At 47.3% G+C, this 27,393-nt stretch overlaps 1 protein-coding gene across 1 annotated transcript; it reads right to left on the reverse strand.

The window, feature by feature from the left end:
- Positions 1-4,066: 4,066 nt before the first annotated feature.
- Positions 4,067-26,142, reverse strand: LOC142559506 (sodium-dependent proline transporter-like). The gene is made up of 14 exons (XM_075671095.1): positions 25,505-26,142; positions 21,875-22,006; positions 20,366-20,570; positions 17,155-17,298; positions 15,326-15,458; positions 14,249-14,383; positions 13,637-13,740; positions 12,723-12,847; positions 11,109-11,221; positions 8,963-9,091; positions 8,477-8,576; positions 7,631-7,731; positions 6,169-6,324; positions 4,067-4,626 (listed from the first exon to the last, which is right to left on the reverse strand). The coding sequence occupies exons 1-14, from the start codon at positions 25,890-25,892 to the stop codon at positions 4,219-4,221; spliced, it is 2,373 nt and encodes a 790-aa protein (XP_075527210.1). The 5' UTR covers positions 25,893-26,142; the 3' UTR covers positions 4,067-4,218.
- Between the last annotated feature and the right edge of the window lie 1,251 nt (positions 26,143-27,393).

Raw genomic sequence — 27,393 nt, forward strand, 5'->3', positions numbered from 1 at the left:
TGAACTGTGAATTTGTGCTTTTACTTTTTGAATTTTCTAAACTGCAGTAAAAATAAATCAATTCTTGAAACTAAAAACTATTAACAAGGTATTCTTTTTGTGCCACATAGGAAATTATAAATGGCTTGGCAAACGTTCCTGTGGCTATATCCCAAAACTGTTGCTCCAAGGGAGAGTATAACAGTGCTGCTTAAAGACAATCCTAAATTTTGAAGTGGAATTTCTAGACATAGTTTTCGATGATTAGAAAACCGCAGGCATGATAATAAAAAATGATCTATAGTTTCTGGTTCATTGCAGATGTAGCATAGAGGAGATACCGCCAGACCACATCTGTGCAAGTAAAAATTAAGTGTTGGAATACGGCAACGCAGCCTAGTAAATGAAACTTCAAATTTCCGGTTAGGACACCATTGCCGCTTCCAAGAATAATTTAGGTGTAAAAAATCTGAAGATTTTGCTAATGACAGAGCTTTTTTGTCCTCGCTCAAAGAAAATTGCCGATATCTGGCTGCAGTAATGTGGCTACTGCCCACAGCTGGGGGTATGCTGATGCGATACATTATAATTATTATTATTAGTCTCTATGTGGTTAATTCGGGTTTATACAAAAATGAAATAGAACACAAATGGAACATAGGAAGGTTGGTGTCAAGAAGAAAAAAGAGTATGGGGGAATACAGATGACTGGTAATGAAAGAATAAAAGAAAGAAAAAAAAAGCGCTAAGTATTCAGCTTAAGATTAATCATACTTTTTTCCTGTTTCTAACAGCGAACCCCCCTCCCCCCCTGTATACGTAAACAAAGCAAAAAAGAAAACGGGAAACGATAGCCTGCGAAGGCGTTCATAGTCAAAGTCAAAAGTCAGATTATGCTAACGGCTTTGAAAATTCTTTTTGAAATAATGAAATCTGGACAGCGTCTGCTATAGTCGATCGATAAACAGCTATCACCCTGCATTCTGAATGAACCAAAGGATGAACCTAGTGCATTTTGAGAACATTTTTCGGAAAAGACTGCCCCAGAGTGCCGGCTGCAAATCCCTCTACCAGATTGAAAGAGAAGAGAACGAAGCAGGAAGAGCAGCACAGACGGGATCGGAATGGATTTCCTCCTAGGGAAGCTTCTTCTTCTTCTTCTACTTCTTTTCTTCTACTTCTTTTCTTCTACTTCTTCTTCTTCTTCTTCTTCTTCTTCTTCTACTTCCTCCTCCTCCTCCTTCAAATTTTGGCACGTACCCACGAGGGGGGAATTGGCCATGGTTCTCAGTGGAAACATAATATGAACTTCTTGCTTCCTGTTAATTTATTGATCTATGCTATTTATATTTAATTAATAGCAAATATAAATTATTTTCTGTTTCCGTTTCTTGAATAGTCGTCATGCCAATTATGATGAAGATGCTATAGTATGAAAATAACGCGAGTCACGGTTAATAATGAGAAAAATGTGCTTAACACGAGAGTCTCCCAGTCGCAATGATGTAGTCATGTACTATCTGACACACTTCCTTTCGTAATTGTTACTTCGATTTTTCTGGTGGAGCACCATTTGCTGCTCCAAGGAAAATTGAGTCGCGAGAAATCAGATATTGACTACAATTATTGCGCAGAGTTACTTGCAGTAGTATATTTTCTGAATCGCGCCGCAGTAATGAAAGCTGACGTAGGTAAAATGGGGATTATGGGACCATCGTGGGATGCTACTGCAAGTGCATCTGCATATTTTTTTAACGCTAGACCTTTGCGGCCTGGCATGCACACTGAACAAACAGATCCGTCTTGGAACGCCTCGCTTCTTGGTCTCTCTAAGCTCTCTTAAGCCTCTCTAAACTCTCTTTAAACTCTCTCTAAGCCTCTCTTAAGCTCTCTCTCTCTCTATCTATCTCTCTCTCTGATATGATTCTCGACATGAAAGTATAGGGTGCGCAGCGTTGAAGACGAAACGGGATGTGAAAGTGATTGAAGGCGGTAATTGTTGTGCGACAAAGATACTCCGTATAGAGCGTGTGGTTTTGAATAGATAGCGAGGTATTTATCCCTCGTGCATATATTTCTCTCCCCATCTGCGGCTCCGATTACGCAACCGGTGATGACAAGTCCGCCGCAATTAGCAACGGAGCCGATTCCGGTCATAACGACATTTTATATGCTGCGAGATGTCGCGATGCCGGTTTTCACCCGAACAAAATTTAGGACACTCATTTTGTTCACGTACAAGGGGATTGCGAACGCCGGAGCATGCGGTTTGAGAGCATTGTCACGCGCTCTAACGGACAGTTCCGAAAGGTTAGGCCCTAAGTCCTTAGGAGAGATACTGTCCACACGCGTACATTTCAAAACATATTTGTAGAGAACGCGGCAGCGCTCTCGGACCACATTATTCGAATTTATTTTTGATCCACCAATGCACATGCGCGGGCGGGTATGTTGCTGTGCGAATTTATAACAATGGCACTTCCGCAAAAAAAAAAAAAAAACGTGTTTGTGAGTTCTTAACAGAGAAATCGGTAGACTTGGAAAAAAATTTGGAGGACGCTTAAGCTTCACCTTTAAGAGATGAACGCGATGGCATTCAAAGACCCCTGACTGCTTTTCATGCTTCCCGGCAACTACAGCTTATGGAACCGCAACGTTTACCTGGAAACGCTGGCTGCGAACACTATGCATGAATGCGAGCTTAATGGTAGACATGCGGCCTCTTGCGTGGGTCGATCTCCTTATTGGTTCGCACTATTAATATTTCAGCCTGAGAAGAGCTTACATAAAGAACGTGCGTTGTCGGTGTTTTTTTTTTTTTTGCCATTACAGTTGTTTGTGGGCTGCTATTAAAATTCCGAGGAATAACTTTGTAAAGAAGGAAAGGCAAGGTATGGAGAACTTTGGTGGTAGAGAAGTGGTTGGGTAATTTCGCCGAAGCGACGTCCAACGCCGACGCGGGACGCAGGAATTCCCTGTGACACGGGCTCCTTAACGTTCTCGCGTTAATGCATTGCGTCAGTGCACGTCTTCTTTGGTCTGAGGTGAATCAAATGACCCTATATACCTTTCGAGATATCAAACCTTTATTCATTAGGAGTTGCTTGAATCTGGAAGTGCCTGTCAACCGAAAACGCGTATTCAGCAGCCAAGGTACCAGATGCGGAGCGGTAATGATGCAAAAGCATTATAAGCTCCATGAATCGAAAAAAAAAAACCCCGGCGTCCGGCGTTATTAATATCCGATGGCAAGAAAACCACGTGACCAAGTGATGACGTCACGTTCCCGGCGCTGGAGTTGCTGCAGCTCTCACTGAAAAATCCCACAGTGAACAGCCGCGGCGTCGGACGCCGTCGTCCACAACCAAAACAAACCGACCTGGCCCACTCCCAAAATTAGGTTAAGGTGCATGGAAAGAATTAAGGTGGATTAATCTGATTAAGGTGGATCACAATGGATTAGGGTAGATTAAGGTAGACTTTAAGTTTGAGGTGATAAATTGGACCTCATGCTTTCTCATTCAAATCACGTAAGGATACTTAAGCGATTGTAAATTATTTTTCTCACAATTTATGCCGCGCGCGTCTCGGCGATGAACGCGTTTCACGGCGCCGCTCGGCACACGTGTAGGGCAGCGTAATTCGTGTAGCATTGCAGAGAAACAACGTCATGGCACTTGCTTTGTCTAAGCTCAATGTTTCATAGCTGGTGAAGGTGAAGCGACCACCTGTGAGGGTCACGAGCGCGTCCGTCAAAACCGCCAGGAGCCTCACCGCCCCCCAGCAGCGTTTCTGAAAGTTACCTCGGTGGTCGATGTACATGCACTACGGAGGATCGTGGGCTCTGCTCGGTTTGCAGACCTATACGATGCGATTCTGGACACTCGTCGAATTCCGCTATATTGTTGTCTAGTTTGATAATTTGTTGTTTTTGGTTGGCTCGCACGGCGGCTACATCCTCTCCGATTGGCTCAAACCGCCAACATGGCAGAATTCGACAACAAGGCCCGGCCGTTCACGGGCAGCTCTTAAACCCCTGCCGCAGTGAAAGCTAGGACAACAGGAAAGTGAAAAATCAAGGGTGGCATCCTAGAACGGAGCCGTGGGCTCGCTGAGCCTCGCGGGTATTTATTAATGGATTTCAAAGTCCCGCTTTGAGTCCGCGACGACGTGGCCGCGAGAGCGACAACGCTCTCGCGCCGGCGACGTCCTCGACACGAAGAGTCACATGTCCAATCTCTACGCCTTGGGGTTTTGGCTCTCTTTCTTGGTGGGGTCGACTTTGGGCGTGCCCGTGGCGGTGACCACGCTGACCTCGTCCTCGGTGGGAACCTCGGGCTTCGAGGGCATGCCCATGATGAACACGTTCCGGAAGACCGACGGCGGCAGCAGCGGTTCCGACCTGGTTCCGGACGAGAACGGCAGGAGGGACTCGTGGGAAGCCGCCCTAGGCGAGGCGGCCGACGGGCTGATCAGGACCTGGGTGGAGGCTAAGGGGACGTCTTCCTCGGCTTCGACCCGGGCGACCTGTGCCTCGGAGACGCTCCTGTCGATGCCTCGTCGCCGAACGAAGCGGATGTAGTTGACGTACAAGTCAGGGTCCTGGGGACCCCAGTCGTGCGCTGGCTTCAGGCACTTCGCCCAGTCCTGGACCGGTAATGGACGCATGCGCGCAATCAGCCGTGGGGGGAAGAATGCGTAAATCAGTTTGCCAGGTGCACTCGCGATCTGTTCCATTCCTGGTCCCAATATACTCGTATAAGGGGATTCCAAAGTCGGACGTCGAAAGCACTCTAGAATGCTGGCTATCCTTCTAGAAACATCGCAGCACTCTATGGTGCACAGGAATGACCTGGTTGAAGCGCATTAAAGTTTAGGAATGCTATTAGACCGTTAATTTTCCTTTCTTCAATTAATCATTGACGCTTCTGCCGAATCATTATCACAGATGTTGGGAGTTAGTCAAATGCAGTGTTCGGAAATTCTGCGGCGGCGCTCTGTACTAGATGGAAAGACAATTTAAACTTGTCAGCTTGCTCGTTCTCCAACAGGCAAACATATTTACACACTTGTTTCCCAGAACCTCAGTGCTTCGCAGTAAATGTAATTTCCCGTCAGTTTGACCGTTTGCACGTGTATACGCTTCAACCAATCAAATGTAATACGTGTTAGCTGTGCAACAAACAAATCTTCTATTTGTCTTCGTCCTCTATTCTTTATCAATGCCTTGCTTCTTGTGGGCACTTGAATAATCAGATATTTTTAGACGTTGTGAAGGCGGCGCTCTTGTGGATATACATGGACGAGTACCACACGAGAAAAACCCGAGCTCTGGTTTTCTTTCGGTGTTTCTCCATGTCACCAGAAGTGCACCGCCTTTACAACAATAATGTTCAACCAACTGCTCACACCATTATTCGCTCAGAAAGATTTCCTACTGCATTTACTGCGGCATTTTGACCTTGGGCATTTTGCGATTCCGGCCGCCAAGGCTTTCAGAGTATACCAGTGGCAGCGGGGAAATTTCTTCGCAGCCAACACACAACCGCTGAATGAGTAACATATGCGAGTGTTTTCTTACCCGCGTGACCACCCCACTTTGCCCATGAAGGCTAAGGAGTTGGGGTTACATCTTGAGAAAAAGCTTTATGGCATTGCGTGCTCCACAATCTTCCGTCGTCGGACGTGCTCTCATTGAATGCACCTGCCAGACTCTTTTTAAACTATGCTCAGGCTTCTGAGCGTAGCGTTAAATCTTTGTAGCCTCTCTCTTCTGTCCACCTTAAGAAGAAAGTGCGCGCTAGCGACACCTTTCTTTTCTTTTTTTGGGGGGGGGGGGCATACCCGCCTTTCGCATGTTCAGCTCCATCTACTAGACTTCTCGTACTTCATCAGACAATACGGCAGTTGACTATGAGTACTATAATAAGTATCCTGTCTGTCCTAGGGCGTGATTGCGACTGGAGTAGGCGCCTTTCCGATGGCAAGTTCATTCTACTAGACTTCTCGGGCTCCATTGGACAATATCGTGGTTCTCTAATGAAAAGCTAAGAGCAAAGCAGGCCATTCGCAGAACATTAAGTCAGCTATTGAAATTTGGCGTGTTTGATCTAGGTTACACATTTATTTCATCCAATGCACAGCTACCGTTTATCAAAAAAAAAAAGCGCTCATTGTCGCTTCACGTACAAAGTTCATCTTCTTGGCGTAGATGTAGGCGAAAATGGGAACTTGCGCCAGGCCAAGTAGCACGAAGAGGCCGCCAACGATGTCCGCCCATAGAGGGTAGAGGACGCCCCTCTCTGAAGTACGGCCGTGCGTCATGATGGAGCGGGCCACGATGATCTGGAAGCGTCGCGCCGAAAGGTGCGTAACTTGAGTTTCTTTGCAACGATCGCGCTTGGTATATTTATAACGAGACAAGCGAGTCGCGATAAGGTGGTGAATTAACAGTGGGAAAGCAAGGTCGTGCCAAGGCCTTGAATTTACTGTCGAAGTTGCCACCATTACCGCTCCAGATCAAATGCAAAACCGAGCTGCCAGGTCAATCTTGTGTGGCGGTAGGAAAGGAGAGAGAGAGAGCTGCTCGTCATTGAAAGGTGAGATTTGTTGGGAAACAATCGCCTTCCGCCCGACACAGAAAACAGACTGAAGCTTCCATACTTAATTTGCCACGCTGCAATTACCAAAGGAACTTTTCTAAAGGAACCTCACCATATCTCAAGACGTAATGATCATGACTGCAATATCCTAGTGTACGAAACGAAGAGGTACATGTAGGTTAACTCCTTTTTCGTTTGATTTGTAAACAGCAGGTCGACCGAAGAGCAAATGAACTGTCTTAATGAACATGCATTCTTTTTGTTGCCCATAATCTCCCGCTGCAACGCTCTTAGGTACTGTGGCGTTGCATAAATCGCTGAATAAAGAATAAAGAAGAGAAGTCTAGCTCAGCCTGGAACCATAGTTTCGACAATGGCGCCTGCGTTCGCCAGGGCAACAGCTCGAAGCCAATGTTTCGTCAAGGGGCCTCGTTAAGCTTCGCGACATCTCGAACGTTACCAAATACTATTAAATCGTTCTCGAACGACACTCTCTCGCACACTGCACAAATGAATCTATGTGTGTCCAGAAAGCCCATCTGAAATTTAGCATACGCGCCCTAGTGCTCGTCCAATTTACTGGCGTGGTCCCTGCGTAGCTTTACCGAAGTCTCCGCTTCGCGGCACCCGTCTTCTTACCGAGCCCGCCGCTTAAGCCTCTCGGGTACGATGCTCGCTGCTACTCGCTGCCCGCTTCCTAGCTTTCCTCTTGCTACGCCAGGTGTCAGCACATGCCTAACTAGTTTGCTCCGCCTCATCATAGAGGGCGCGGGAGTTTTGAGGCACGGACACTTACGAATGTACGGGAGGGTAGACCATATACAGCTCCGTTGTAAAAACACGAGACTTAAAATTGAGCATATGGCCAGCACTATTCCAAGCCTCCTTTCACGGTAGGAGTGGCATTTTTGCTATTGTAGAAACCTAACGGACTAACATAGCTTAACCTCACGTTATTCCTCACGGTCGTTTTTAGCACCGCTGTGAAGAAGAAAAGGAGACACGTCAAGGGCACAGAAGAGCACGGTGATGTGTCGGTTTGTTCTTACCGTTAGCGCGAATGGGCAGATAGCCACCCAGCACGTTTTCAGGAAGAAACCAGGAGGAGAGCCCAGCATGTACTCAACGTCTAGGGAGATTCTTCGTGGGCCTGCGGTTATTCAAAGAATGAGATTGATTTGATTTTTTTTTTTAATTTCGAACGTTTAGGCACCCAACGTTCGGCGACACGCCCCCGCGAAATGCACACCTGCAAGCTAAAAACAGGCGCGAAGTTTGCTACCGAGATTTGATGACAAAGAAGCGGTGATGCGGATGTGGACTGACAAACATTATCATCAACATTATCATCATCCACGTTGGTGTCACTGTCATCACCACCATTGCCTGCATCGCTTATTGACCTCCCCCTTCCCTCCAGTCTCCTGCTTAAGGTATCCTAATGACACTTACATGCCTCAAATATGCATTGTTATTAGTACTACAATATTGATGATTAATAGAAATGTTAACTCACTCAGACAGCTGACACCACAACCATATAAATGTAAAGAAAAAGAAAGGAAAGTTTGATTATATAATACCACGCCCGCTGCAGGAAGAAACATAAAACTTGAGTGGGCAAACTTGCTCGTGCGGAGAAGCGATCAGAATTTCTCGCATCATTACTCATTATGCTCAGAAATGCCTAAAAGCTAACATCAGCGAACAAATATTCCGCGGACACTTGACGTAAATCGAGAAAGCACAAAACAAAAAAGCACTTCACGCGCCTTTCTTCTTTTTGCGTGATTGAGAAATAATTGCGGACTGCGTGCCTTAATAAAAGGCACTTGTCAACAAGTGCTCTCTGCCATCATAAGGTTACTAAGGCCGCGCAAAGGTTTGACACTCACCGTAGAACCAGCACACGGTGTAAAGCTCCATGACGGCGATAATGGGCAGGATCATGCCACCGATGTACGTGTCGATTAGGTTGAGCACGTACAAACCGCCCTGTGAGTAAGGTAGTTGGGGTTAATACTTCGGGCACTTTCGTAGCAATACTTTCGTATCTGTGTCGAGGCATGCTGAAGACGTTGGAGGTGTGTCAGGGTGCGCGTGACAAGCGATATCGGTGGGCCAGAGGTTAATGCTAAGTAGGGAGAGATGCGCCGAAGGTAAACGCCATGCCAAATAGCACAGTTCCAGCGTAGTTGGCGCTGTGATAAGCTAAATAGCACGATATAGCGAGACGCAAACTCAGTTTTTTTCTTGTTGCGCGAGGTCTGCGAGCATGGGAGTACCCGTAGGTAGCATGTGAAGTGCGTGGCAAGTTCTATATTAGAAGTAGCCGCTCGGTAAAGCGTCTCTTAAGAAGGAGCGCTGCATCGTCAGCTTACCTGCGTCGTCATGGATATGCCCAGAAGGAAGCTGATGCCTGAAGACACGATGGCAATTGTGGCCGGGTACTTCCTGAGAAATTTGAACTCGTCCTTGAGGGGCACCAAGAACGACTCGAACATGGCGAACTTGAATCATGTTAGACAAAAAAAAAAAGGGGGGGGGGGAGCTGAATTGTCACCATCTTCTGTCAACAAAGAAATAAACGCACGAAAACAACTCCGACTTTTACAGCACGAAGAAAAGAACAAGCGTTTGTTTCCCGAGTTCATGTACCGGCTTTAGCTTTCATGGCTTTGGTTGGTTGAATTCTGCACAGCTGACTTCGCGCTGTTCAAGCAGTATTCATTCTCGGCGCTTGTCGCATAGATACTTTTGAATTTTCGAGAACTGGGACGATATTTTTCGTATATGTGTAGGCGACGGCGATCGCAGGCCTATCTAAACTAGGCGACAAAAAAAAAAAAAAGATTGAAATGATATGTCGACCTGTACGTTTATAAGGACAGAATATATATTGAAAACAGTTAAGCTTAATCCTGGAATGCGTTGGAAGAAACTAGGTTTCAAGGTCACTGGCGGCAATCGGGATTCTAACCAAGTTTATCCAGTGCTTCCTGTTTGTATCTTTCACATTAGAAAAGCAGTGAAAAAAATGTGACAGGAAAGAACAATAGTCTAACATTAAAAAATGGCAGAAAATTTCGGGACAAAGGCAGCCATCCTGAAAGGTTGTGACTGGTAATAAATACAAGTGGTCCAGGCGTAGTCATCACGATTATGATTCATCATGATTATAAGTAGATGTGTTGCGACGATCAAGAACCAGACCGAGCAGTACCAAAACTTCCGTCATTGAACAATAACCAGAGTCTCAGTGTCTCGTCAGCACAATATTTCGCTTTTGCACCTGCGCTAGTCTTTCCCATCCACCAGACTAGACCCATTGAGCCGCAATGTCCGAGGGCCCATTTCTCGGGGTATCGTGGGGAGCGTAGAAAAATAATAATAAATAATAATATTCGGGGTTTTACGTGCCAAAACCACTTTCTGATTATGAGGCACGCCGTAGTGGAGGACTCCGGAAATTTTGACCACCTGGGGTTCTTTAACGTGCACCTAAATCTAAGCACACGGGTGTTTTCGCATTTCGCCCCCATCGAAATGCGGCCGCCGCGGCCGGGATTCGATCCCGCGACCTCGTGCTCAGAGCGTAGAAAAAGCTTTTAGGACGCTTAAGCTTCTCCTTTAAGAGTGGAACGCGATAGCATTCAAAGAACCCGGGCTGCTTCTAGCGCTTCCCGGCAACAGCAGCTCGCGCAGCCGTAAACGCTGGCGGCGAACGTTATGCACGAAGGCGAGCTTTCTGGTAGAAACGCGGCCTCCAGCGTGGGCCAATCCCGGAGGTAGTGCAAAGCCAGCCGCTCCAGAAAATTACATTATCTTCAGGTTTCGGTTACTGTTTCGCACTTTCACCGGCCGTCGTTGCTCAGTGGCTATGGTGTTAGGCTGCTGAGCACAAGGTCGCGGGATCGAATCCCCGCCACGGCGGCCGCATTTCGATGGGGGCGGAATGCGAAAACACCCGTGTACTTAGATTTAGGTGCACGTTAAAGAACCCCAGCTGGCCGAAATTTCCGGAGTCCTCCACTACGGCGTGCCTCATAATCAGAAAGTCGTTTCGGCACGTAAAACCCCACAATTTAATTTTTTTTGTGTTTCGCACTTTCAATATTTCAGTTTGAGAAGATTTATCCAAGTACACGGGTGTTTTCGCATTGCGCCCCCATCGAAATGTGGCCGCCGTGGCCGGGATTCGATCCTGCGACCTCGAGCTCAGCAGCCTAACACCATAGCCACTGAGCAACCACGGCGGGTGAAGTGTGGTGTGACAATATAACCTGCATATACCACATGTCATATAGCAAGGCACGGCGTATGCATAATAGGGAGGCCGGCACCGGACGCTGACGCCGACACCGGATTTTCTGCAACGTGGAGCCCTGAACGTTATCGGGTTAAAGCGCACAATAAAATTATTGCTGATGCCTTCACGAAGACGCGTCGTCCACGTTTCTCGCCTTGCGCGTCATTCTTGCAAGGACGACCGAGATGGTCACTTGCGACGCCTCGAGAATAAGTTACCTGGCTGTCAACTGCGAGCAGGAGTAGCATGAGGAAGAAGGCGAAGGCCCACAGGTTGGAGCCCGGGATCAGGCTGGCTGCCTCGGGGTACGCCACGAAGGCCAGGCCGTGTCCTGGAGGCAGTTACAGCACACGGACGAGGTTAGCTTAACGCCCTGTTTCTCAAACTGTAGTACCAGATCAACGCCGGAATTCCGATTCCCGCCATGGCCTATAATAGAGAATTTTAGTGCATCCGGTAATCCGGCAAGCGCAGGCGGTTTGCCGGATGAGTGGGGGCGTAAACGTGAGTGGCCAGATTGGTGGCGCCAGCTGGCGGTGCAAAGCTCAACCGGATACACAGAGAGCCAATTACTATATTCTTCTTAGCTGGGTCGTAAATTTTCGACAGTGGCGTAATCGTGTTCACAATTACGCCGCTGGCGAAAATTTGCACCAGCAACGAAGCAGAACATAGTAGGTTACTGCAAGTTTAGCTCTGTGTTTGTCTGGTGGATCTCTACACCACCAGGCAGCTGCACCACCCCAGAATAGGCGGAACAGCGGACAAGCTAAAGGTCTTTAATATCGAAAGCACGCATCGCCCGATCTCAGACCAAGGCTAGTTAGTTATGTTAGTTGGTAAACTTAGTTGGACCTAAACCGAGGATAGTTAGGGCTAGTTGGTCCGTAATGCTGAGAAGTTTATTACCGATCCAATGACGAGGACCTACATCGAGCGACAACACACGGCCTCAAACAACGTCAACGCGTTGCCTGATCTCAAACCAAGACCTTTCGGTTAAGTTAGTTGTTTAGGCTATTTGGTTTGTTGGTTCTTGACCAAAGCTTATTCGGGCTAGCTAGTGTGGCTTGCTGAATTCAGCAGCACTAAAATGATAGATATGTATGTTTAGCGCGACAACACAAGCTGTTTTTGTTAGCACAGTATGAGTCTTTCTTTGACTTCAAGCTTTTGATAAGCTACGTACGTCACTACCGTCTTTATATATTTTAGTGCCTGCGTCTTCGGAGTCAGAATGCGCGGCAAGCATGGCTCTGTGCCGCCAGCGCCACTTCCGGACATTTTAATCTTCTAGAAAGTCTAGAAAGCACGACAAATTATCTGGTCACGGCACATAATTTGTGACGGGCATCCAGGAAAGTGGCGCCCTTAAATTCACGGCCCTGTTTTAGTAGCGTTCTAACTGCAAAGCGTTTGGAGATCTTTACAGCCGCTTTTTTTTGAAAGTGACTTGCACGTTAGAGTGCCACCGATCGATTCCCTTCAGTATTCCTCAGCTAGTACCCGCCGTGGTGTTGGGCTGCTAAGCAAGAGGTCTCGGGATCAAATCCCGGCCACGGCGGCGGCATTCCGATGGGGGCGATATGCGAAAACACCTGCGTATTTAGATTTAGATGCACGTTAAATAACCACAGGGGGTCGAAATTATTCCGGAGTCCCTCACTACGACGCGCTTCATAATCTTACCGTAGTTTTGGCACATAAAACCCCACAATATATAATATGTTCTTCAGCTAGCGAATATTCAAAAGATTTGGAAACATTTCCTCATTTTCGCATCTCAAATGTAGTTTATCCCTTTCCAAATACGTTCGACAACATTGACTAACCTTTCTCGGCGACGCTGGCTATAGGCAGGTCCAGGTTGTGGGCCATGTTGCCCAGCACGGCGAACACAACCAGGGCGCCCGATATGCTCGTGAAGAAGTCGGCCATCGTGATGATCATGATGTCTCTGAGGGGGCATACGGGAAGCCAGCGGGCACATTATATGTCAAATGTTGCTAAGCCAGTTCACGAATGACAAGACATTTGTCGCCGGTTTCTGTCGCAGCTTAAGTACCTGGCGTTCCGAAGCTCAGCAGAGCTAGCATCGCTAAACAATGAGACGTTACAAAGTGGGCGAACAAAGGAAGACTCACTGGAGCCAACGTTTCGGCAAGGGGACTATCTTGTTGTGAAATTTGTCTTATTGGGATTGACAGAAAAATGAGCACCCGTCTCCAATGCTAGTTGGGTGAAAGACGCTACTGGCATGTTCCTTCTAGTGGCTGTCATGCGGTCTCTATAGATAACATATGTCACGTTACACAAGCTCGTGAAGAGGACATATTCCACACTACGCAGTTATCGTTTATAGGCAATCGGTATCGACACAGCGTAGGATGTGTGTAAGCTTGGTGCAACTGCTCTCAAGCTAAAGAACCAGAAGCGGCTGGGGGCGTGTGCACAGAAACTAAGCACTTTAACAAGCTGCCACCTACCAAGGGATCATTGTCACGATGGCGACATAAGATTCACATGTTAAAGATGTCACAAAAGCAGAAATAGATCACCTTAAAAGATGTTACCTGGCATTTGTGAGTGTTCTAAAAAATAAAAAAAGAAGCATTTCCCGGAGTTGGGATTCGGTCTTAGCTCGCACAATTACAAGGCAATTCTGGTGCCTTTTGTGACCGTATGTTACTGATGTCCACATTTTCATCAGCAAGCCAGTGTAGTTCAACGATGCGGTGTTGCTCACCGGCGGAGGTCGTTGCGGAAGTCGTTGAAGCTACCCAGGCATATGATGGTGCCCATCGAGGCACCAAGCGAGTAGAAAATCTGCTGGCACGCTTGCTGCCATACCTGCGAGACGCCGTGCAGATTGGGCAGTCACTTGAGCAAAGGTGAAACGTCATCAAGGCGAGCGTTTCTTTGCCGTGCCAGCCTGCTCTACGGACCACGGAGGTTATCAAAATTCGTCTCTCGGTTCAAATTTCTCACCGCTGTGCCCGCAAAAGGGTTTGACAAGAGCTCTCGTCAACGCAGTGTCTCTCCTCATTTTGGTTGTCATCTATGTCATTTCGTCATTTCAAACACCTTAGATCAAGACCTGGCCCAGAATATGATAAGCCTGCGCTACTCGGCAAATCACGCGCAATTATTCTTTTGCCATTATTATGCCTCATCGTTGTCTCGATGTGTGTAGAAGAAAAAACAACAACAAAAAACAGTCAGTACCTTCGAGTTCGGTCAAGTGCACTGTTTGTCAAGTTCGGTCAAGTGGTGCTGCAAATTACAAATTGGGTGCTCCCACTCATATCAAACCGCCCCTGTGCGCCTTAGACTGCCTATATTTAACGGAGCTACTTACGAAGCCGGATAACACCTTCTCCCAGTCTGGGATGAACAGATAGGCGATGCCCGTGCCTGCTCCAGGGAGGGTGAGGCCTCGGATCAGGAGCACGGTTAAAATGAAGTAGGGTGCAGGGGCGGTGAAGTATACGATCTGCGCGAAGCGAGAATAAAGAAAATTGCAGCCATTGGATAATTTCAGTGGTCGTTCTGGAGAAGCTGCTTGAACGATCCGGCAATCGCACAGAAAACACTTCAATTTCGAAAGTACTAATCCTCCAGAGGAAATGAAGAAAGCCCCTGCGCCAGATCACAGCAGCGCACGCATGGCGACCGCATTTTGTAGCCTGCTGTAGAGGAGGAGTCGAGCGCGGAGAACACAAACAAGGGTGCGCATTGGCATGGTGAGCACCGAACTGAAGAAAAAAAAAACAGTTCATGACATTTGTGCGCTCCTCGTTTTCTTTTGAAATTTGTTGTGCACCAAATTCCTTCTCCAGTGATTCCTTTGCAGAAGGGGATGGAAGGATGCCTTGCAATCGCCTGAGTAAATATTTGTCACTCAGTTCTTCGGGTATAAGAAGTACTGCCGTCATGTTCAGGCCCTCCCCGCAACCCCCTTCACACAAACACGCATGTACACATTTTCTGTCGTAGAGGTATAATTTCTTGCAGCATGTTGGCGTGCGTTTCCTCCGCTATACGGGGAATGAAATCTTGTTGCAGCTACTGGGACTTCAGCAGCACAACCTTACATGACAAAGCAGGTTCTGTCGCTAAGATTCTCAGTCGTAAGCCTGATATCTCGTCTTGAAGGCGGGGCCACGATCTATCGACACGACAGGAGAATTTCTTCATCGCGAAAAATAACGTACGCGACCCGGATTTCTGCGGCATTAAGGGCATCGTCTGCTATTCGTTTTCACATGGAACGCTCTCAAGTACACTCGGAATCAGGTTTAATTAACTGTCTGAACACTTCTAGCGTACGTCCGGCCATACGTGCCGGTCAACTTGCACAACCGGAAGTTCAATGCACACATAGTACAAGCACCAACATTGAAAAAATGGATGCCTTTAGATCTGCCGCGCGTACCTTTCCCGATGTCTTGATGCCTTTGAGCAGGGCTATGCAGACGAAGACCCAGGCGAAGAAGAGGCTGATAGTGAGGTCAAGTTTGATCTTTCCTGGCTCGCCAATGCCGCTGCTGATGTTCAGCACGCTCTTGCTGCGGGATACAATAAAGACAAAACAGAACTGACATGCTACTGGACAAGCAGTTTTGTTGCCTCATAACTACAGTAATTAACGACATGAGAAAGAGTAAACTGAGGGATCCGCTCCTTCGTAAATCACGAAGACACAAAGCCAACAGACTATGACAACAAGGAAAACACAGGGGGAATTAGTTGTCGATTTATTTGAAATGTAGAAATTGTAAATAGTGAAAATGCAAATGGACGAAAGTACAACTCGCCGTAGGTTGGTTACGAACACATGTCTTCACAGTACGCGTGCGATGCCATTACCAATAGAGCTACCACGGCGCCATTTTCCAGTCCATTTCGTTGGGTATTGATGCATTTGTAAACCCGGGTGAGTTAGCCAGCACCACCCCTCACGGCCTTGGCGGCGGATGTAGAACATCCTTTCTGCCGCAAGGCGTCATGTGCTACGTGAACTTGGATGAGGGAAATTGGCCAATGAACTCTCGTGTGTTACCTGGAGGCATCAATGCTGCCGGATACGAGACCCTCGTTATGTAATGAACGAGAAGAGCAACGAGAACAGAGGGACCCGCTTTTTCGCAAATCACAACCACATAAAGCCCAACAGACTATGACAGCAATAAAAGAAGAGAGGGATGATATTGCTTCTGACGACTGCGAAATTTTTCAACCAGTCATGAGAGAACTGGCCATACTGAGGAAAGGACCACCACTGTTACGAAGACAAAAGTGAGTTCGTTGTTAGGGCACCGAGTGAAACAGCACTGGGAAAAGTTCTGACGGAAACACAACAGCATGTCCCGTGTTGCAAATAGAACAACAAAAAATGTTCGGCTGTTTGCTTTTGTTTTAAAATATAATTTCACGCTCTTTTGTTGATCCTGAGATATTTTTTTAATGGTGAAAGAAGCACTATTGAGGATACATAGTCGCCAATAAGCGTCTCGATGAGAAATATGGTTTCTTTTTTTTTGTTTGTTTAAAGCAGAACTAGAGTTTGTATTTGTAGAAATTTTGAATGCTGCTCACTGCCGAACTTCAACGTTCTTTTGGACCGCGCCTGACATACTGTGCGCCTGCTTATAGCCACGGGTGAAGATCACTGTTCGTATAGAAGGGAAACCGGAGTAATCCTCTTACACATTGTGCTTAATTACAGTCTTAAAATTTTCTCGGTTTTCACCAAGAAACACCAAATAACATTCAAACATTTCCGCACTTAATTGAGCCGGAAGCTATTTTTGGAAAGTTTTCGCTCGTGCTTTCGTGCAAGTGTGTACTATGAACGTTAATTAAATGAGAACGAGAAAACACAAACATCAACCAATAATTCATGGGGCCGTTGATGATACAAGACACCGACTCGTAACCGGGCAATCGTACTAGCGTTCATTACGTCACCTTGTGGTATCAAATGCTTTTTTTCTTACTTTCGTTTCTCCACCCTACTGCCAAATAAACCTATACAAAGCGTGAAACATCGTTGTGCTCACGATTTTACACTGACGGCCAATTATATTTTTAACATGTCCCCACACAGCTGCCATATGAGCTTAGAGCATCAGCCTGCGTGTACGCGAATACAAAGCTTTCATTTTCTGAATAATGAGCACCGACTGATCGATATCGACTTAACTAATATAGTTTTTATTGGATAGAAACACATTATTATTGGCAGCAACAGTGGTGACTCACTAAAAAAACTGCTCGGCCGCCGTCTGCGTGGCGTTGGTGCAGCCCCGTGTCAGGTTCAAGTAGACATCGCGGGGCACGTAGAACTCGATGCCTTTGTGGTGCAATATCACCGAGGTGTTTGTCTGCTCATTCACGGAGCCGAAGCTGCAGGGGGAAAGCAGGATTGTTCAATGCTTGCGCAACTCTAGCATGGCAATTAGCCGCGTAAGCATGCTGCGTGCTCCTAAATGAATAAATTATTTCTCGTATTCGATGTAAACTCGCAACAAAGTAAAGCCTGTGCCACACGTGCGCTTTCGTTGAAATCATGGAGATATTTGACTGATTCGGCTAGACTGACTGACTGCACGAACTGACTGCATGAACTGGCAGACAGACTGACTGACAAGACTAGACTAGACGAGAACAGACCAGTCTAGGCGACTGGGCTGACTGATTGATTGCGTGATTGAGCGATTGATTGGGGTTTAACATCTCAAAGCAAAATGGATGGATAGATGGATCGATGTTATGAACGTCGCCTTTGGAACGGCGCGGTGGGTTGCGCCACTAAGCTCTTGCTATTATACTGCCTAATGTCCTACCTAGGTTAAAAAAGAAAAAAAGAAAGAAAGAAAAGAAAAACAAAACCCACCATAAATTCCCATAATCAAATTTCTCACCCCCTATTGTGAACTTTGCTATTGTACTTCTCCGTTTTTCTGTCGTTTCCCTGTATTTCTTTCACCAATTTTCCAATCACCTCTTACTAATCTCTATTGCGGACATGTTAACTTTCTACATGCGCTCGCTGAACCCAAGGGCTTCAAGGAGGCTTGTGGTGCCTAAATCGACCACAGGATAGATATCTTCACATTCTAATAAAACATACTCCATCGTTTCCCTAGCTTTACCGCAGCAAGTAGGGGCGGGAAGAGGCCTCCCCTAGTGAAGGGCTCAGGAACAATTTCAACCCCTTTTTCACAAACCCCCAAGAATCACGCACTGTTCCTCACGAAACGCGGCAGCCGCGGCCAGAAATTCAACCTAAAAACTCACTCTCAGCAGAAAAACACCGCATTGGGCTCCACGTGATCCCTGGACTCCCACGATAAGAATGTTCCCGGTTATAGCAGCCCTTGAAGGTACATGTGCAATACTGGCGCAAGTTAACGACTTCATCGGGCCTCTTAACAATAATGCTAGTGAACGATCCATGCAGTACTGATCATTGTGAAAAGAAAAAGAAAACTAGACATAACTAAAACACGTCAGTGAACGAACTCCTAGCAGATGAAGGGGACGTCAATTACCAGTAATGTGTGCACTTCTCTGTAATGTTGATGCAGAATAAACTTGAATTTGAACGTGACGATGATGATGACCTTCTACAGGTAGGCTATGAGGGGTGCACTTGTAGAGTGCTCTGCGTAAATTTTGTTCATCTTGTTGAAGGCGCCCCGAAATGTAAATATACACGAGTCTTTCTGCAGCCGGCCGCCATCCAAAACTCGGTCACGGCGGCCGGGGTTCAAACCCGGACTCTCTCGTTCAGCATTCGGAATTTCCCTGTCGTTGACCAGTCGGACTGGCGTGATCCCCTGTGCGGATACAAAAGGACCACTTGTTCCATATACGGGACCGTGCATGTCTATCACTCCTGTGGTGTATAAGGTGGCAACGTTCTCACTTTAAGTTCTTGAGTCATATTAGTGTCCTAAAGATGCTAGTTCCAGCGGTGTTCACATATTTTGACTAATTTCCGGGATATTCATCTGACCTCAATATGTATAACGCCAGAAGGAAATGAAGCCAAGGATAGCTTAGGGGTCATTAGCGGCGGTTCAAATTGAAATGTAGAAAATAATGGGAAAATAGAAAGAAAATGGAAGTGGCCGAAAATATAACTTGTCACCGGTCGGCGCTGAACCCACAGCCTCCTCATTACGCGTTCGTTGTACTATCGATTGCGATACTGCGACGGCCATCGATTCGACCATTATCTGGTGTACTTATGTGCACTGGAACTAGCCCTGGGAGTGTTAGCCTGCGCCACTGGGCGCCGTGGTGGTGTGGCGTTTCAATTCTGATAAAATGGTCGCAGGATCAAATCACCGCCGCGGAGGCCGTATTTCGAGGAAGCTGGTGGGCAAAAACGTTCGTGTACACTTGGATTCAGATGTACTTGAAAGGGACACCAAATCAAAACAGTAAATCAGTAGACTGATAAAGTATTGTTTGAAAACTCTATTGACATTTATTTTGCGATAATAGGTTGATTATTAGAAGAGAAAATAAGGATCAAAGTTCAATTTCGCGCCCGAATCTCTACGCCGGTATACGTCAGTGGGACATCCCGGATTTCAGTGCAGATTTTTCGTATTTGGACTGAGTTGGTTCAGCAAAGGTTCCAGAAAGCTGCCGTGTTCCGTCATTGGTTCCCGCATAGTGCAATATAGCCTATTTCTTGCCATTCAAGAGTTAACTAGGGCCTAGCAGATGCCATCGAAATTCACGACGTCACTGCCGGGCGGCGCGGGAACTTCAAGGCGGCGTCGCCGCCCGCCTATCGCTTTCGCGCCTTGGATGAATGGATGGATGCTATGAGCGTATCCTTTGAAGCAGGGTGGTTGGTCGCGCCCCCAAGCTACCTTTTTGTGCTTACCAAGCGCCTTCTGGCGGTGATAGTGACGGTTTTGGTATTGTAGAAAGGTAATTTACCAAAACAGGCAAAAATTTTTTTGTTTAATGGTCCTTTACGAAGTTGCAAAGCTTTTGCATGATCTAATTCGCCAGACATACTATTAAAGTACTGTGCCGCGAAAAAAAAAAGAAATGAGATTGAAACAATAAACACAGAGCCTGTCCTGCCGCAATGTGTGTTTTCTTGTCGCCGTTGTTTCTCGTCACATATAACACCTTTACCAGTTAAGGACTCCCATGTTTTCAAATGTTATCCGAAACCATTAGCAGCGCAGTCCTTCACAGATTACACGAACAAGTTTCGGCACGTTAGACCCCCAAATACCTTAACTCTGTTATGACGCAGAACAGGTGCTCACAGCTTTAAGTCATACTTTTGGTTGGGTAAATGATGCCGTGATGTGCGTTTAATGTGCACCAAGTAGTAACGTGCAAACCAGGAACCTTCCTTTCACTATACGCGCCCTTTGTCTTTGCCAAACCTCCAGCTATTGCAACTGCACTATATGTATGCGTAGGGTATGCTCACACTCTGTACAGGTCATGTTCTATCGTTCGGCAGCTGATGTCGGTGTCCCGGACAAAGCAGTTGCTGTCGGCCCATTCGGGCTCGCACTTGCTCCACGGAAGCGGCGACTTGAACGAGTGCACCATGTAGACCATGGCGTACGCGAGCAGGATGTTGAAGTACAGGCAGATGAAGAAGCACGCGTACGTCATGCACACGCCCACGCCTGCGATTGGGCGAACGACGACGACAAACAGGGATAGCCCTATAGCTAGGTGATGGTATAGCACAATAGCGTGATGTGATGACCCCATAGTGTGATGGGATAGCCCCATAGCGTGACGGGATAGTCGTACAGCGTGATTCTATGTATAATAACCGTAAATTTAGCAGTGCAGCCCTGCTGCATAGCATAGCTATCTACCAAATGATCGTTAGCATTAATAAATAGCAATTACGTTTAGTAGACCACCCATGTAGAGTAGATTTAGCATACCGTAAACGCTATGATAAATTCGATTTCGAACGGTTCAGGATTTAGGGCAGATTTACAGCAGCGTATATGACTCACCGGTAAAAATGTCAACAAGGATATTGGAACACGTTGTTAAGAACAACAATGTTGGTGACGACATAGTGCGACATAATGCTAAACTGTCGTTGTACAGAAAGCCACCAGTACGCGCGCCCTTCCTCCTTCATCGGGGCTTATTGCCAGCTGCTTCAACGGCAGCCAGCATGAAGTTATTTCCTGCAATTTTCCGAATCTGCGTGCTCGCTAATAAGAATGAAAGAAATGGGATGGGATGAAGAAGCACTGCTGTGCGGTCGCGGTCCTCACTGTGTGAAGCAATAAATGGGTCAGTCACTAACGAGCATGATTTATACACGGCAAAACTGTTGAGCCGGAAGGGTGTCCGTACTATACCAGACTACGACCATTCAACAACTCAGACTAAGGGCTAACATAGAAACCCTAACTTAAATGGCGTAACGCAGAGAGCCAGCAAAACAGCGGCATGTATTGGAGAGGAAACAGGGGTAGTCGGTGTTCTAGGTGTCATAAAAAAAAAAAGAAGAATGAAGGTGGGCTGGCCATGTAATGCATAGGGCAGATAACCGGTGGTCTGTTGCAGTTACAAAAAGGCCGTCAAGGGAAGGGAAGCGCAGTCAAGAACGGCAGAGAATTAAGGGGTGAGAAGAGATTAGGAAATTTGCAGGCGTAATCTGGGAATCGGTTGGCGCAAGACATGCAATTGGAGATCGCTGTGGGAGGCCTTCATCCTGCAGGCTGAATAGGCTGATTGAATAGGCCGATAATGATGACGATGAAGAAGAACCAACAGTCACAAAGACTATAAAATTTAACTGTCCGCTAACATTAACACAACAAGGTGATCTGATGACTTATTCTCAGGCACTTAGCATCGGTATTGCAAATAGCTTGAGGGTGCACCTAGACTGACAGGCCACGATTCTCAACGCAAGGATGCCAAGGTATCACCAAGACGTCGCTGTCAGCCCACTCACCTTTGCTGAGCGGGAAGCAGTTGAATGCGTGCGTCTGCCCCAGGCTCTGAAACTGTCCCAGCACGAGCTCGAGGTAGTACATGGGCTTGCCGACGGTGATCATCAGGATGGTGTAGGGAATCAGGAAGGCGGCTGACAACGACAATGGGCTGATAAAGAATACTTGGCCAGTGGTAGTCTGATTTACTTTTGCTTTCTTTATAGCCGCTCTGTGCAGAGTTGACAGTGCTGTTCAATATCTGGGACGTCTACGCACACGAGTTTCAAGATTGGTTCCAATTCGTGGCTTGGCGACGGGTTGATACAAGCTCAATTTGGTTGGGAAACGTTTTACCGAGATCGTGCTGTTTAGGATAAACGATATGGGAATGTTTAAACAATATGCAAACCACTGAAGCAACTATGTATTGTTGAAGAAGACAGAAGTATACAGGAACATGGAGGCTTTAATTGATCAACAGTGCTTGAACAAGTAATGTGGCTGGAGTCAGTGTTTTCGTCAGGGTGCCCTGACGAAAACAAGTTCACTTGCCGTAAGGTAGCATTTCTTGTTAAAAACTGCTTATTACTTGTATCTCGCTGAAATGCGATAAACATCGTATAAATACAAGCAATGTGATCAGGTCGTTGGCATAAAGTGGGACGCTAACTATACGCTGAAGGCATTTTTATTTCGCTGTTATTTTTGGAAGTGTCGCATTCGTGCGGTAGTTGCGGGCTATAGTATCAGTCGCGTCGGCTGAACAGCGTGGTTCTGTATCTTTGTAGCTCGTGTTATACCCGAGGTGTAACGTCACAGGTCAAAGCATAAAACTCCATCCAACCTTGAGAGACGATACCTTCGCACTACGAAAGCCGAATGATAAAGGAACAGGTTATTTCAACAGGTGCCTTCACGTGTTAAGAACAAATCACTCGAGATGAAAGAATAATTTTTCATTACCAAGATGCATAGCAGTGACGGACATGAGGATTTTGTGCCGTAATGCCAGCATACGTATTAAATAATGTTTTTCTCCAAAGAACTCGTTATCAACTATTTTAGCGCAAATATCTATATTGAAGCCTGTCAGTGCGTTACGAGGAACGCTGTCGTGAGGGGCTTCGGGATAATTTTGACGAGCTAGGGTTCTTTAAGGTGCACCCAAAGCAGGGAATGGTGAGAAGAAATATACAAGTATCAACGGCGAGACCAGTAACAGTTTTGAGATGGCCGTCTGCAACCTTTCGGTGAAATGTATCGGCGTTCTAAAGATAAACACTGGGAGCTAAAGCCCCAACCAGACGTACGCGTTGGAACGCGGCCACACGCGCCTTACCGCGTCTAGGCGCGTACGGCGTCAGGCGCAGACGCTGCATCGCGTGTCGACGCGTGGCGGCGTCGAGACCTAGCACTGCTAGGATTTTTGCGCCAGCGCCAAAAGCTGCCGCCCGCATCATCCGCCCGACGCGATTCACGTGACCATGACGAAGCAGCATGACTTCTGGAACGACTCTGCATCGACTCCGGACCGACGTGCAGGCAAGCCCGAGCAAGCTGCGTGCGTTGGGATCGGCGTTCCGCGCGCAATTTGGTAGCTGATGATGGCAGCCGCTTCAACCGTAACGGCTGCATTAAAAATGAAATATGGCGAAGTCCGAGACCTGGCTCAGGATGCAGCACGTGCAGGGCACGTAGCACGCGAGTGATCAGGTTTCACTGGGTTCATAATACTCGTATTAAGTCGCAGTTGAGCTCACTGACAATTAGGAGTCCTGCACTATCCTTTTTTTAAGTAGGAAACCTTATTTTAAGTTAACGCGTATTGTGTTTTATTACCATTTTTAAAATATTGCTTAACGTGACCGTTACGCGAAAGCTAGCCTGCCTCGAACATGGCAACCTAGCAACACTGCGCAGCCGTGACGAAACGCGTGGCGACGCGCGGCAACGAGTGCGTCGTTTGGGTGGGCGCCCTCTTCCTCCGTAGGGCGTGACGCAACGTCGACTGAGCGTGGCGCGTGCGGACGCGTTAGAACGTGTACGTATGGTTGGAGCTTAACGCGCGCATTCGACGACCCAATGAATTGTGTGAACGCACTGTGAACCAAGTCGGAATAAGATTTAAAGCCATTGCATCGTGCGAATGTTATCAATGTATACGACACTGGGGGACTAATGTCATTTCTTCTTGCGATCATGTGGCTCGGGGTATAAAAGAGCCAAGTTGCAAACTCCGTAAAGAATAGCACTTTCGAAATCGCCTCGTGAGGACACAGTCCCGCTGAACGCAATGCTAGCGCGTGTGTCGAGCGAATCAAATGGCGTTGGTCATGTCCTATCAAGGAAAGCTGGAAGATTAGTCTTGTGAGTTAAACAGATATAAACAAGGTGGCTTTAAATACGTAAAGGAAAAAGAAAGTGTTGTTATAAAGAATGGTGGGATTTAGTGACATGTTGCCAACTTTCCCTTTCATCAAATTCGGAAGATCCCGTGCGGAAAATAACTAATAAAACTGCGCGCCAACGACAGTAAGCAACGCAAAAATCAACTGATCTGATACTGTTTGTGTTAAACTGTGAAGCACCAACAGATATAATTAAATGATGGGAAAGTGGCTGTTTCACCGGCAGTAGGACAGAGCTGGGAAGGTGTACCGGCCAGCTTGTCCCTATAGTGTCCTTAGGTGGAACCGACCTGCTTTGCACCTAGTGTGATTTGGTGCTACGAAATTGTTTAGCACGCGGAAATAATGCCGGCAAGCGGAGGCCTCAGAAAGGTGCCTGAAATAATAAAGTGGGCGGCACAGGATCTCCAGATGACGAAAGGGGCAGCGGGGTTATCAAAGCTGGACTGGAACATTGGCGGCTCGTAGGTTGGGGGCCGCCGAGGCCAGAATATATGCTCGGGGTTGGCGTTCGCATTTAAGATCGGCGGCCCGCTGTCGCAGACAATCGATCATGTACACCCCCAGCTCGCGGAGGCCTCGGTGAGCCTCCAACCCACGGACCAGTTTGGGTTCCAACCTTGGTGTTCCCTGTTGTAATGCCTCGACGGGGCGGCCGGAAGTGGGACCTACGGCGTGAGGCCTAACGGCCGGGGCGCAAAGCACCGCAGAAAAGAAGTGCGAAGTGCGACTTCTTGCTTCGGGGAGCAAACAAACACTGGCGTTTATTTCCAAAGAGGGGAAAGGGAACACAGCAGAGTACGCTTACAAGATTGGGCGCGGTGCGGCGTTGGCGGTCAAAACAAACCGATGCTGCAACTGAGGATATAACATCCCCGTCGTCCATTTTGTGTCCTGGAGACGCCGCCAAAGAAAATAAATAATGAGGTGTTTGCGCTCAGTATTTGCACAAACTTTCACTGTCATAATCGGCGCGCACAAGCAGTGCTAATTTCCGCGAACTGCCGGCAAAACATTTTTCGAGTGATCTTGCTGGCAGCTGGCAGAATAACAACACCCTTGAATTTTTCTTTAATCGCTTATCTTTCTGGGGTTCGTGATTCACAGCTAAAATCAGTAAGGATTTCTAGTAAAGTATGACACTATCATGAATTTTTTTACCCGCTTGAACGTGCACAAGATCCACAAGCAGCATGGATATGTGCTAAGCGAAGGCAAGAAACTTGCGTCAGGTTTTCTCACCTCCACCGTTGGCGTAGGCCATGTACGGGAATCGCCAGATGTTGCCCAGGCCCACGGACATGCCGATGCAGGAGAGGATGAACTCCACCTTGTTGCCCCACTTCTGGCGTTCTGGCGTGCCGCTGGCGGCGTCATCGTCGGGCGGTGACGCAACCGGCGCCGCCTCCGCCGGCACCACTGCTGCCGCTGCTGCCACGGGCTTCACTGTCGTCGGTGACTCCACTGCTGCTGCAGGCTTCGCTGCTGCCACCGGTTCCGCTGCCACCGCTGGCTTTGTTGGCACTGCCGGCTCCGCTGCCGCCGCCGGCTTCGCTGCCTCCACTGGCTCCACTGGCACCACTGGCTCCACCGGCACCACTGGCTCCACCGGCTCCGCTGGCTCCGCCATGACGTTCTCCGGGCCCCGGTCTCGACGTACCGTGCCTTGACCTCCGCCTTGACCGGAGACCCCGGGTGGCCCGCAGCCGCTGCCCGTACGCTCTGCCGCAGCCGCAGTCGAATGCCTCTTCTGTCTCGCGGAGCTCGACTCCGCGAACCGCGCTGCGTTCTTCTTCGTTTTCTTTCACTGCACGCTCCACTATGTGAAACATTGGCGCCAAGACCGAAGAAGGCAGATCATGATGATGACGGACGTGCCAGGCAATTTTTCCCACTGATGTTGCACAAGAATACTCCGGAGTGGAGAGGCGAGGCGGATGAAAGTAGATGACGATCACGATCTGATCAATGCAGCATGCAGTGTAACCCACTGAGGCGCTGCAGCTGGATTCTACCTACTCAACGAGGTTTAAGAAAACTCTGGAATGGAGAAGAGACGAATGAAGAAAGTAACTGATGATGATCAATGAAGCAAGCAATCTTGTCCAATGAGGTATTGCACTGGGCCTCTGAGTACCAATTACAGTTGCAGAAATTAATTTTGGAGTGAGGAAGCTGAGAATGAAGAAAGCAGATGATTATGAATACTGCATCAAACAATCTTTGACAAGCAGATAAAATGAGGAAATCTTGTCCAATGAGGTATTGCACTGGGCCTCTGAGTACCAATTACAGTTGCAGAAATTAATTTTGGAGTGAGGAAGCTGAGAATGAAGAAAGCAGATGATTATGAATACTGCATCAAACAATCTTTGACAAGCAGATAAAATGAGGAAATCTGGAGCGGAGATGCCAATAGAGAAGCCAGATGAAGACGGTGATATCACGACAAGCAGTGTTGCCGAATGGGATTCTGCAGCGAAACTGCTTATACAAAATGAAGCTCCAAAAAGAAATTCCGGAGTGAATAAAGTAGCATTAAAGAAACTTGTTGTTGATGATGATGATGAGAAGCGCGGCAAGTAAATCTTGGCCAAGTGGGAGAATTCTGTAATGTTGCAGCCTAGTCTGAAGAGAGTAGCTGATTATGATCCGATTGATATATCTCGCGGGGGGTTCTAAAAAAGTTATGGAGAGGGGAAGGCGTCACGAACACAAACTTTTGCTTCAGAAATACATAGTATGACACTGTATGCCTTAGAAAGTGAAGCTGGACGACGCCATAGCAGCGGTTGCACCAGAGTGTGCTAGCATTACGAAAAAAAGAGAAGAAAACGTTCACTTTACACTGCCTTTGTGTGTTTTTTTAAACAAAGGGACAACAATGACGGCATGGTCACGTAATCACAAACGTTCGCGTATCATTGCGATACATGGAACCCACGTATCATGATTAATATTTGGCGCTCCTTATGCATGCGGCAATTAGCGAAGCGAAGGCGTAGATAGCACATTACGCGATGCTGTAACCCGCAACCTTTAGATAAAGATTGCAATGCTAAAGGTGACCAAATAGAGAGGCACATTGCTGAGCTACCAGCGATAGGACACATCAAAACTCCGAAGACAGC

This window comes from Dermacentor variabilis, chromosome 10 (genome assembly GCF_050947875.1).
Source record: "Dermacentor variabilis isolate Ectoservices chromosome 10, ASM5094787v1, whole genome shotgun sequence".
In the NCBI taxonomy this organism is placed as follows: Eukaryota; Metazoa; Arthropoda; class Arachnida; order Ixodida; family Ixodidae; genus Dermacentor; species Dermacentor variabilis.

Coding starts and splice junctions, on each gene's coding strand:
- LOC142559506 (XM_075671095.1), bottom strand. CDS start 25,892: ATGGCGGAGCCAGCGGAGCCGGTGGAGCCAGTGGTGCCGGTGGAGCCA. Junction 17,299..20,365: donor GAACATGACCTGTACAGAGT/GTGAGCATACCC, acceptor TTCCCCCTGCAG/CTTCGGCTCCGTGAATGAGC. Junction 11,222..12,722: donor AGCCAGCGTCGCCGAGAAAG/GTTAGTCAATGT, acceptor AACTGCCTCCAG/GACACGGCCTGGCCTTCGTG.